Source organism: Grammomys surdaster, unplaced genomic scaffold, assembly GCF_004785775.1.
Source record: "Grammomys surdaster isolate TR1022 unplaced genomic scaffold, NIH_TR_1.0 126660, whole genome shotgun sequence".
NCBI lineage: Eukaryota > Metazoa > Chordata > Mammalia > Rodentia > Muridae > Grammomys > Grammomys surdaster.
Window position 1 is genome coordinate 3517809 of NW_021621449.1, and position 13021 is coordinate 3530829.

Consider the following 13021-nt stretch of genomic DNA (forward strand, 5'->3'; position numbering starts at 1 on the left):
CAGTAGACAAGACCATAGCAATACATGAAAACACTTGGCAAGACTTTGTATGAGAAGCAAGCATAATAATAGGGCTGTAGGAAGTGTTAAATTTTAAAGAGGTGGATGGAGGGAGAAGAGATTTTAAAAGACAACAAAAAGTAATGGCCAAAAGGTGAGGCCAAATTTTGACAGAACAATGTCTCAAGACCTAAGGGAGAAGAGAATTAGGTTCACGACCAATAACAAGGTGGCTAATATTATTGATGATCCATTTTGAAGCTGGTGTTACAGAATTGGGTGAAGCAAAAGTGATAGTGTAATGAGAATAGTGACCAAGGCAGAAAGTGAAGAAATTCAATTGTTGAAAGAGAGGCCATTCAGTTTGATTCTGAGTGAGCGAGAGTATGTTACATGGAGGAGCAACTCAGTTGAAAAGATGCATGTTTAAGAAAGAAAGCGTGCTATGTAAATACTTGTTGGTTTTTTTCTTACTTCCCATTCTAAAATAACCTACAACCACTCAAAATTATCAAACCTTTTTTCCTCCCAATAAGAAGGTAATTTGCATCCTTAAATATGAGTATCTATCTCTGCTTCATCTCCTTGAAGAATTAGCATTTTCATCTTACATTCAGCATTGAAGGGTATGGCTCATTCCCTTTAGAGCCATGATAATGGACCCATTCTGTGTTTTACGCCACTCGTGTTTCTGTGGATTCTGAAAATATCTGTGGTTTCAAATTAGGAGGCGGAGGATTCCATTAACTATAGGGTGATGGGAATTGTAGTCAGGCTCTGTCTACTTAGGTAATGTGGATGCTGTAGTAAATAAAGAAATAGACATACTTCTATCATGAAAATGAGTGGTTTTGATTCTGTTTTCTTCCAGTTTATTTTCAGAAGTACTCTCAACTTCTTGAAGAAAAAAAAGCTATAAAAAATATAAGTCACAACGAATTGAACTGCACAAAAGAATTTTTGCCCATGGAAGGTAAGAATTAATGTACCTAAGTGTTTAGTTGCTCTTGTGGAGTGGAATAGTTTCACATAAATCTTTGTTCTCTCTGTCTTTCTCTGTCACTCTCTGTCTCTCTCTTTCACTCATTCTCTCATAAATTGCATCCCAATCACCACTTCCTCTCCATCCACTCCTTCCAGTCACTGCCTCCCACCTCCACTCTCCCTGAGATCCACACCTCCTCTGTTTCCCTCCAAAAAAGAGATATCAATGGAGCCTGGCATAACAGGTTACAGTAAGAGTAGATACTAGACCTCATATCAAGGCTGAACAAAGTAATCTAGGAGATGGAAAATTGTCTCAAGAGCAGGCAAAGTGTCAGAGACAACCCATCTCTACTGTTAGGAGTTCCACAAGAAAACCAAGATAGACAAACATATACGCAGAGGACCTAGTTCAGGTCTGTGTAGGCTCTGTGATTGTCGATTCAGTCTCTGTGATCCCCTATGAACCTTGCTTAGTTTATTCCATGGGCCATGTTCTCCTGGTGTTCTTGAACCCTCTGGATCCTACAATCCTCCCTCCCCCTTTCTTTCCACATTCCCCAAGCTCTGTCTAATGTTTGGCTGTGTGTCTTTGCATCTGTTTTTTAATCAGTTGTTGAATGAAGGCTTTCTGATGACAGTTTGGCCAGGCAAAGATCTGTGAGTATAGTAGAAATTGATTAGGAATCATTTCATTGACTTTTTTTTTTCCAGTTGTGTTTGCTTCTATCCTAGGTGTCTGGGCTATTCAAGTCTTAGTTCCTAGCCATCCAGGCAATGTTGGACATGGCCTCCCTCTTGTGGCTTGGACCAGCCACTGGTTGGCTACTCTCACAAGTTCTGTGCCCAAGCACATCTTGCAGGCAGGACAAATTGTAGGTCAAATGTTTTGTGGCTGGGTTTAGGTTCCAGTCTTTCTGCTGGGAGCCTTGTATGGTTACAGACAGTGTTCAGTTCATGTTCTGTATCACTGATTACTAGGCGTCTTCATTAGGGTTGCCCTTATATATTGCATGAAGTTTCCACTGTACTAGGTTTCCTCATAGCTAACCAAAAGCCCAGAATTCCAGTCATTACTCCCTGTACTCATTCCCACTCCCAGTTCATTTTTTCTGTTCCTATCTGCACCTGCCCCTTAGTCTACCCATAAGATCTATTATATTTCCCCTTTCCAAGGAAATGTATGTGTTACCCCTTGATATTTAGTCTTTCTGTGTTAGTCGATTGTTGTAAAAATATCTTTTAATCAAGAGTTAATATCCACTTGTAAGTGAGCACATCCTATGCTTGTCTTTCTGGATCTAAGTTACCTTATGCAGAATGATTTTTTTCTTGTTTCATCTATCTGACAAATTTCATGATGTCATTTTAAAAATAGTCAAGTAACATTCCATTGTGTCAGTGGACCACATTTAAAAAATTCATTCTTCATTGGGGAACATCTGGTGGTTTCCAGTTTCTGGCTATTACAAATAAAGCCATCACGAACATAGAACATTTTTGGGTATTTGCCCAAGACTGGTATAGGTGAGTCTTGAGGTACATTCATTTCCATATGGTCATATTGATTTCCATAGTGGTTCTCCAAGTACGCACTTCCACCAGCAGTGGAGAAGTGTTCCCCTTGCTCTATATCCTCATCAGCATGAGCTGTCACTTAAATTTTTGGTCTTAGGCATTTTAATGGGTGTAAGATGGAATCTTAATATAGTTTTAACTTGCATTTCCCTTATGGCTAAGGATATTAAACACTTGTCTAAGAGTTTTTCAGCTGTTTGAGATTTCTCTATTGAGAATTCTCTCTCTTTTTTTTTAGATTTGGATTTTTGATTTGTTGATGTCTAACTTCTTGAGTTCTTTATATATTTTGGATATATTGGCTCTTTGTTGCATGTGGAGTTGTGAAAATCCTTTCCTATTCTGTAGACTATTATTTTGTCCTACTGCTAGTGTCATTTGTCTTACAGAAGAAGCTTTTAAGTTTCATGAGGTCCTGCTTACTAGTTGTTGATCTAAGTGCCTGTAGTATCAGTGTTCTGTTTAGAAAGTTGTCTCCTTTGCCAGTGTGTTCAAAGCTATTCCTTATTTCTTCTTCTATAACGTTCAGGGTGTCTGGTTTAATGTCCTGGTGTTTAATCCTCTTGAACTTGAGTTTTGTCCAGAGTTATAGATATGAATCTATTTGCATTCTTCTACATGCAGACATCCAGTTAGACCAGCCCAACATCACTTGTTGAAGATTCTGTTTCTATTGTGTATTTCTAGCTTCTTTTTCAAAAATCAGGTGTCCATAAGTGTGTTGATTTACTCCTGGTCTTTTCATTAATTCCATTGATCATTATCTCTTTTTTATGTCAATACCATGAGGTTTTTATTACTACATCTCTGTAGTACACCTTGAGTTCAGTCATGGTGAAAGCTCCCTAAATTCTTATACTTCAGAATTGTTTTACCTATACTGGACTTTATGTTTTTTTTCATAGGAAGCTGACAATTGTCCTTTCAAGGTAGCTGTGCTGGAATGTTGATGAGGATTGCCTTGGATCCATAGACTGATTTTTGTTAAAATGGTCATTTTACTCTTTTTATTCTACTGATCCTGATTTCTGTGGAATTGCTTTGAATTTATCTCCATTTAATTTGATGTTGGTTCTAATCTTGTTGTTAAATTCCTTTTATGTTTAGGTATGTCTTTTATATACCTAACCTGTCCAAGACTTCTATTATGAAATGGTGTTGGATTTTGTCAAAGGTATATTCTACATCTAATGTGACGCTATTTTTTCCTTTCAGTTTGTTTGAAAAGTGGATTACGATTATTTATTTTCATATATTGAACCATCCCTGCTTCTCTGGGATGAATCCTACATGATCATGGTGGATCATATTTTTGATGTGTCCTTGGAATCAATTTGATAGTATCTTATTGAATATCTTTTAGTGGGTGTTAATGAGAGAAATTGATTTGTAATTTTTTTTTAGTAGAGCAATGAAAATTTATTAACTAAAGATATAAATTTCCAGTGGAAGAATTAGGATGGAGAAATGAAAGGACATAGCAGTTCTAAAAGGCAACGTTATATAAACGACTGAGGGGTTGGTATTATTTGGGTAATCTTTTAGGTTTTTTGTATACCAGAAGCTTTCTCACACATGGCTGTGCTACATGAAGTTCTAGACACAACCTCATGCATTTCATATCTCATTAGGCTCTTAAGTTTCCACTCAGGAGTTTGTGTTTTCATATTATAAAGAACCACGAATTACTTCAGATATTTTGGGGTGCCTCTGTACCTGATCAAAGGGTTGAATTACTTGGCCTTATGGAGAAGTGAGTGATTATTTCAGTCCTTTTTGACAGTTTTCTTTTCCATTTGTGCCGGCAGCTGTACCCGGCTTGGTGGGAGGAGAAGGTGATCTTCTTTCTTCTGCTCCAGTCGGTTCTTCTTGAGGCAGCCGAGGGGGATGGGAAAAGCATAGACAGTGGGTAAGATCTAGGGTTAGGCTACTGTAGCTGGCCTGCCCTCTGGTATCCTCTGTCCAGAAACTGCAGTTTCTGGCACTTAACACCTCAGTCGAGGGACAGCAGAGAATTAGGCAAATATCCTTAGTACTTTCTCTGCAGGCACTGCCAGGCTGTAACTTAGGTCTGTTGGTTTGAGGTCGTAGGAAGAAAAGAAGCTTAAAGAAGTTATTGTAGTTTATTACTAAGTGTAACAAGTTTCCTATGAAAGCTAGCTAAGAGACAAAGTAGGGAAAGGTAAAAAATTCTAACAAAGGAAAAATTCTAAGTGGAGAGAATCTAAGCAGGGAAGAAAGAAGGGAGAGAGGAGAGAGAAGAGGGAGAGAGAGAGGAAGTGAGAGAGAGAAAGTGAAGTGAAGTGACCGCTAACGAACGTCCCTTTTTCTTATACATCATTCGGAGTACCTGATCACATGTTACAAAGTTCATCACAAGTTCACACCAAAATTCCAATCATAAATTGAAATAGAAGTTTACAATCGAGAATGTTTACATGCATATCCATTAGGAGTAATTATCTGACTAAACATCCATCACCTGTCTAGCTTCACAGGTTCACTGAAGGTTTAAAACTATAACTAAGAAATTAGTGAAGTTTTGTATGGATAAACCCAGGCAATATTTTCTCTTCTGTCCTAGCACCTGTAATAAATCATGAGTTCCCTTTTAGTGACCTTTGGTAAATTGTTTTACAACCATCTTGGAATGTGCTCTGAGCAGGAGGGAGTCTAGTTACTAAGGACTGTTAACTGATGACTCTTGGGAGACTGGCAGAGTTCTCATAGCATTTTTGACTATCAGAAAGGGACTTAATAGCAGTCCCAGTATAAAAGAGCTTAATAATCATTGATATAATTTTAGGAATTCTTATAGGGTCATCATTAGGACTTAAGAAATCGTTATTTGTCTATACAGCATCACTACAAGACAGTACATCTTCGTGGGTCTGCAGAGATCTGCTTCAAAGGGGAGTGCTATTGCTTAGTGATTGTTATATATGTTTAATAATAATAATAATAATAATAATCATAATAGGAAAAGCATATGAATAGCAGGATCTTTCCTAAAATATGTTCAGCCACAGCCTTGCTGAATGGGGCACACTTGTCGCAGATTATATACTAATCCGAGGCAAGCATTTCAGGATGATCAACTGCTAATTATTAGCTTGCCCTCTTATGGCTCCTGACACATTTGGTAATTTTATAACACTTATATGGCCTCTATAGTCCAAATATCAAACAATAGAATGAAAAGTGTGACCATTCTTAGATTCATATTGCACTTTTTTTTTGAGACAAGTTCTTCTGTAACCCAGGATAACCTTAAAATTCTCATTCTTCTGCCTACGTCTTGCATATCCTTTTAAAAGTAAGAATCTATAATTTGTTCTTAGGAATTAAGTCTTTTCATTGCCAAAATGACTTTATATGACTACAAGTTACAAAAACAAATATATATCCTAAAGTTCAAACATACTGATGCCTTAAGATGAACACTCTCATCATAACACCACACCCTTTAAAATAAAATCATCATAACCTAAATTATTTTATAATTTTGTTTTAAAGTTATCATATGACATAATGACCTTCATTATAGCATTTACACAACACACAAACACACACATACACAAACACAAACACATACACACACACACAATCATTCTATATCATTCTATTTAATTCTTATTCACGTTTACCTTCCACTGCCCTTTCAAGTCCTATGCCCAAAACCTTCTTTTTTAGCCCCCATTCTTCCCCATAAGGCCTCCACTTCTTTTTTTTTTTTGTTCCTACCTATATAATAGGTAGACAAATCTGCTTATTTCCCTGCCCTCTGGTCATACCTATTTTTATTTTTTATTTTTTAACTTTTCTATTGGATATTATATTTACATTTCAGATGCTATTCCCTTACCCCATTTCCCCCCAGCCCCCGGCCCAGGAACCCCCTATCCCACCCCCTCCTGCTTCTATGAGGATGTGCCCCCACCTACCCCCTCAACTCCCACCTCCCCACCTTCGAATTCCTCCACACTCAGCATCCATCCTTCATGGGACCAAGGATCTCCTCTTCCATCTATGCCTGACAAGGCCATCCTCCCCTACATATACAGTTGGAGTCATGGGTCCCTCCCTATGTGCTCCCAGGCTGGTGGTTTAGACCCTGGGAGCTCTGGTTGGTTGATATTGTTGCTCTCCTCATGGGGCCACAAACCCTTTCAGCTCCTTCAGTCTTCTCTCTCATTCCTCCATTGGGAACCCCTTTACCAGATCAATGGTTAGCTATGAGCATCCATCTCTGAATATGTCAGACTCTGGCAGACCTCTAAGGAGACAGCTGTATCAGGCTTTTGTCAGCATGTACTTCCTGACATCCACATCAGCGTCTACCTTTGGTGACTGCACATGGGATGGATACCAAGGTAGAATAGTCTCCAGATGGCCCTTCCTTCAGTTTCTGTCTCACACCTTGTCTCCATATTTGCTCCCTTGAGTATTTTGTTACTCCTTCTATGAAGGACCGAAGTACCCCCACTTGGTCTTCCTTCTTCATGAGCTTCATATGGTCTGCGAGTTGAATCTTGGCTATTTCAAGCTTTTGGGCTAATATCCACTTATCAGTGAGTGAAAACCATGTGTGTTCTTTTGTGATTGGGTTACCTCACACAGGATGATATTTTCTAGTTCCATCCATTTACCTAAGAATTTCTCGAATTCATTGTTTTTAATAGTTGAGTAATACTCCATTGTGTAAATGTACCACATTTTTTGTATCCATTCCTCTGTTGAAGGACGTCTGCGTTCTTTTCAGCTTCTGGCTATTATAAATAAGGTTGCTATGAACATAGTGGTGTAAATGTTCTTGTTATATGTTGGAGCATCTTCTGGGTATATGCCCGGGAGTGGTATAGCTGGGTCCTCGGGTAATGCCATGTCCAATTTTCTGAGGGACCACCAGACTGATTTCAAGAGTGGTTGTACCAGCATACAATCCCACCAACAATGGAGGAGTGCTCCTCTTTCTCCACATCCTCCCCAGCATCTACTATCACCTGAGTTTTTGATCTTAGCCATTCTGACTGGTGTGAGGTGGAAACTCAGGGTTGTTTTGATTTGCATTTGCCTGATGACTAAGGATGTTGAACAGTTCTTAAGGTACTTCTCAGCCATTAGAGTTTCCTTAGTTGAGAATTCTTTGTTTAGCTCTGTACCCCATTTTTAATAGGGTTATTTGGTTGTCTGGAGTCTAATTTCTTGAGTTCTTTGTATATATTTGATATTATCCCTCTATTGGATATAGGATTGGTAAAGATCTTTTTCCAAGCTGTTGGTTGCTTTTTTGTCCTAATGACAATGTCCTTTGCCTTATAGAAGCTTTGCAATTTTATGAGGTTCCATTTGTCAATTCTTGATCTTAGAACATAAGCCATTGGTGTTCTGTTCAGGAACTTTTCCCTTATGCCTAGGTATTCGAGGTTCTTCCCCACCTTCTCCTCTATTAGTTTCAGTGTATGTGGTTTTATGTGAAGGTCCTTTATCCACATGGACTTGAGCTTTGTACAAGGAGATAAGAATGGATCAATTTGCATTCTTCTACATGCTGACCTCCAGTTGAACCAGCACCATTTGTTGAAAGTGCTGTCCTTTTCCCACTGAATGGTTTTAGCTCTTTGTCAAAGATCAAGTGACGATTGGTGTGTGGGTTCATTTCTGGATCTTCAATTCTATTCCATTGATCTTGCTGCCTTTATCTGTACCAAAACCATGCAGTCTTTAGTCACTATGTCTCTGTAGTCCACTTTGAGGTCAGGGATGGTGATTCCCCCAGAAGTTCTTTTATTGCTGAGAATACCTTTTGCTATCCTGTTTTTTTTTTTTGTTATTACAAATGGAATTGCAAGTTGCTGTTTCTATCTCTATGAAGGATTGATTTGGAATTTTGATGGAGATTACATTGAATCTAGATTGTTTTTTTGTCAAGATGGCCATTTTTACTAAATTAATCCTGTCAATCCACGAGCATGTGAAATCTTTCCATCTTCTGAGATCTTCTTCGATTTCTTTCTTCAGAGACTTGAGGTTCTTGTCATACAGATCTTTCCCTTGCTTGGTTTGATTTGCTCCAAGATATTTTGTATTATTTGTGACTATTGCGATGGGTGTCATTTCCATAATTTCTTTCTCAGCCTGTTTGTCCTTTGAGTAGAGGAAGTCTACTGATTTGTTTGAGTTGATTTTATATCCAGCCACTTTGCTGAAGTTGTTTGTCAGGTTTAGGAGTTCTCTGGTGGAAGTTTTAGGGTCACTTAAGTATGCCACCATGTCATTTGCAAATAGTGATATTTTGATTTCTTTCTTTCCTATTTTAATTCCTTTGACTTCCTTTTGTGTCTAATTGCTCTGGCTAGGACTTCCAGTACTATATTCAATAGGTATGGTGAGAGTGGGCAGGCTTGTCTAGTCCCTGATCTTAGTGGGATTGCTTCAAGTTTCTCTCCATTGTTTCAAGTCTCCAAGTTTGATGTTAGCTACCGGCTTGCTTTTACTATGTTTGGGTATGGGCCTTGAATTCCTGATCTTTTCAAGACTTTTACCACAAAGGGATGTTGATGTTGAATTTTGTCAAATGCTTTCTCAGCATCTAGTGAGATGATCATTTGGTTTTTTTTGTTGAGTTTGTTTATATAGTGGATTACATTGATGGATTTCTGAATACTGAACCAACCCTGCATTCCTGGGATAAAACCTACTTGATCATGATGCATGATTGTTTTGATGTGTTCTTGGATTCAGTTTGCTAGAATTTTATTGAGTATTTTTGCATTGATATTCATAAGGGAGATTGTCCTGAAGTTCTTTCTTTGTTGGGTGTTTGTGAAGTTTAGGTATGAGCATGATTATAGCTTCATAGAATGAATTGGGTAGTGTACCTTCTGTTTCTATTCTGTGAAATAGTTTGAAAAGAATTGGTATTAGGTCTTCCTTGAAGGTCTCATAGAATTCTGCACTAAAACTATCTGGCCCTTGGCTTTTTTTGGTGGGGAGACTTTTAATGACTGCTGCTGTTCCTTTAGGGGTTATGGAACTATTTAGATGGTTTTTTTGCTCCTGACTTAATTTTGGTACCTGGTATCTGTCTAGAAAATGGTTCATTTCATCCACATTTTCCAGTTTTGTTGAGTATAGGCTTTTGTAGTAGGATCTGATGATTTTTTTAATTTCTCAGTTTCTGGTGTTATCTTTCCCTTTTCAGTCCTGATTTTATTAATTTGGATACTGTCTCTGTGCCCTCTGCTTAGCCTGGCTAAGGGTTTATCTATCTTGTTGATTTTCTCAAAGAACCAGCTCCTGGTTTTGTTGATATTTCGTATCATTCTTTCTATTTCTACTTGGTTGATTTCAGCCTTGATTTTGATTATTTCCTGATGTCTACTCCTCTTGGGTATATTTGTTTCTTTTTGTTCTAAAGCTTTCAGGTGTTCTGTCAAGTTGCTAGTGTATGCTTTCTACAGTTTCCTTTTGTAGACACTTAGAGCTATGAGTTTACTCCTTAGCACTGCTTTCATGGAGTCCCACAACTTTTCATATTATGTGTCCTCATTTTCATTAAATTCTAAAAAGTCTTTAATTTCTTTCTTTATTTTTTCTTTGACCAAGTCATCATTGAGTAGAGCATTGTTCAGTTTCTAAGTGTACGTGGGCTTTCCATTGTTTTTGTTATTATTGAAGACCAGCTTTAGCCCATGGTGATCTGATAGGATGCAAGGGATTATTTCAATCTTTTTGTATCTGTTGAGGCCTGTTCTGTGACTAATTATATGGTCTATTTTGGAGAAGATATCATGAGATGCTGAGAAAAAGGTATATTCTTTTGTTTTAGGATGAAATGTTCTATAGATATCAGTTAAATCGATTTGGTTAATAACATCTGTCAATTTCACCATGTCTCTGTTTAGTTTCTGTTTCCATGATCTGTCCATTGCTAAGAGTGGGGTGTTAAAATACCCCAGTACTATTGTATGAGGTACAATGTGTGTTTTGAGCTTTAGTAAAGCTTCTTTTATGAATGTAGATGCCCTTGCATTTGGAGCATAGATGTTCAGAATTGAGAGTTTATCTTGGTAGATTTTTCCTTTGATGAGCATGAAGTGTCCTTGCTTATCTTTTTTGATTACTTTTGGTTGAAAGTTGATTTCATTCGATATTAGAATGGTTTCTCCAGCTTGTTTCTTGGGACTATTTGCTTGGAAGATTGTTTTCTATCCTTTTACTCTAAGGTAGTGTCTGTCTTTGTCACTGAGGTGGGTTTCCTGTATACAGCAAAATTCCAGGTCCTATTTATATATCCAGTCTGTTAGTCAATGTCTTTTTATTGGGGAATTGAGTCCATTGATGTTAAGAGATATTAAGGAAAAATGATTGTTGCTTCCTGTTATTTTTGTTATTAGAGGTGGAATTATGTTTGTGTAACTCTCTTCTTTTGGGGTTGTTGGAAGATTACCTCCTTGCTTTTTCTAGGTTGTAGTTTCCCCCCTTGTGTCGGAGTTTTCCATCAACTATCCTTTGAAGTGCTGTATTTGTGGGAAGATATTGTGCAAATTTGGTTTTGTCATGGAATATCTTGGTTTCTCCATCTATAGTGATTGAGAGTTTTTCTGGGTATAGTAATCTGGGCTGGTATTTGTGTTCTCTTAGGGTCTGTATGATATCAGTCCAGGATCTTCTGGATTTTATAGTCTCTGGTGTAATTCTTATGAGGCTGCCTTTATATGTTACTTGACTTTTTTCCCTTACTACTTTTAGTATTTTTTCTTTGTTTTGTGCATTTGATTATTATGTGATGAGAGGTATTTCTTTTCTGGTCTAGTTTATTTGGAGTTCTGTAAGCTTCTTTTATATTCATGAACATTTCTTTCTTTAGGTTAGGGAAGTTTTCCTCTATAATTTTGTTGAAGATATTTACTGACCCTTTAAGTTGGGAATCTTCATTCTCATCTATACCTATTATCCTTAGGTTTGGCCTTCTCATTGTGTGCTGGATTTCCTGGATCTTTCGGGTTAGGAGCTTTTTTGCATTTTGCATTTTCTTTGACAGTTGTGCCAATGTTTTCCATGGTATCTTCTGCACATGAGATTCTCTCTTCTATCTCTTGTATTCTGTTGGTGATGCTTGCATCTATGACTCCTGATCTCTTTCCTATGTTTTCTATCTCCAGGATAGTCTCCCTTTGAGATTTTTTTTTTATTAATCCTCCCATTCTTTTACATTTCAAATGATATACCACTTCCTGCTTACCCCTACACTCCAACCCCCATTCCACATCTGCCTTCAGCCTCTTCCTCTTTGCTTCTGTGAGGGTCCTCCCCCCAGCCTCTTCCTCTATGCTGGAGCTTCAAACCTCCACAGGAACAATGGTCTCCCTTCCCATTGATGTCAGACAAGGCCATCCTCTGCTGTGTATATATCTGGAGCCATGGATCCCTCCCTATATACTCCTTGGTTTGTGGTTTAGTCCCTGGGAGCACTGGGTGGTGTGGCCAGTGGACATTGTTCTTCCTGTGGAAGAACAATCCCTCTCTGCTCCTCTATTCCTTCTGCCAGCTTCCCCATTGTGGTTCCCAGAGATCAGTCTGATGATTGGTTCCAAGCCTCCACATCTGCATTGGTGAATTGCTGGGAGAAACTCCCAAGGAACAGCCATACCAGTTTCCTGTCAGTAAGTGCCTCTTGGCAATAGCAACAGTGTTGGGGATTGGTATCTACGGACAGGATGTATCCCCAGTTGGGGTGGTTCCAGGATGGCCCTTCCTTCTGTCTCTTCTCCATTTTTTGTTCCTGTCTTTCCTTCGGAGAGAAACATTTCTGGGTTAAAATCTTTGAGATGGGTAGGTGGCCCCATCCCTTGCCTGGGGGCCATGCCTATCTACTGGAGGTGGTCTCTACAGGTTCAAACTCCCCTTCACTGCACATTTTGGCTCAAGTCATCTCTGTTGGGTACTGGGAGCCTTTCCCTTCCCTGGCCTCTGGGTCCCTTGAGTGGCTATCCACAGTCCTTCATCCCCCACTGCTACATATTTTTACTTGATTTTCTGATCCTCTGTACCTCTCTCCTGTATCCTCTAGTACTTGATACTCTCCCCACTTATTTCCTCCCCTTCCTCTCTCCCTCACAGGTCTCTTCCCTCCATTTTCTGAGATCATCCTGTTCCCCACTCAATGCAGGCCTGAAGCGTCCACACGCTGATCTTCCTTCCTCCTAAGCTCCATATGTTCGGTGGGTTATATTTTGGGGATTGTGAGCTTTTGGGCTAATATTCACTTATTAGTGAGTACATATCATGTGCGCTCTTTTGTGTCTGGGTTAACTCACTCAGGATGATATTTTCTAGTTCCATCCATTAGACTGAGAATTTCATGAAGTCATTGTTTTTAATAGCTGAGTAGTACTCCATTGTGTAAATGTACTGCATTCTCTGTATCCATTTGTCTGTTGAGGGACATCTGGGT

The 13021-nt window shown here is 38.6% G+C and overlaps 1 protein-coding gene across 1 annotated transcript in view; it reads left to right on the forward strand.

Annotated features, from left to right (window-relative positions):
- Nucleotides 1-13021, forward strand: part of LOC114615373 (C-type lectin domain family 4 member A-like) — a 51062-nt gene that overhangs the window by 29056 nt on the left and 8985 nt on the right. The window contains exon 3 of the mRNA XM_028761107.1: nt 872-973. Within this exon, the coding sequence (XP_028616940.1) occupies nt 872-973 (102 nt within the window). The remainder of the gene's footprint in view (nt 1-871; nt 974-13021) is intronic.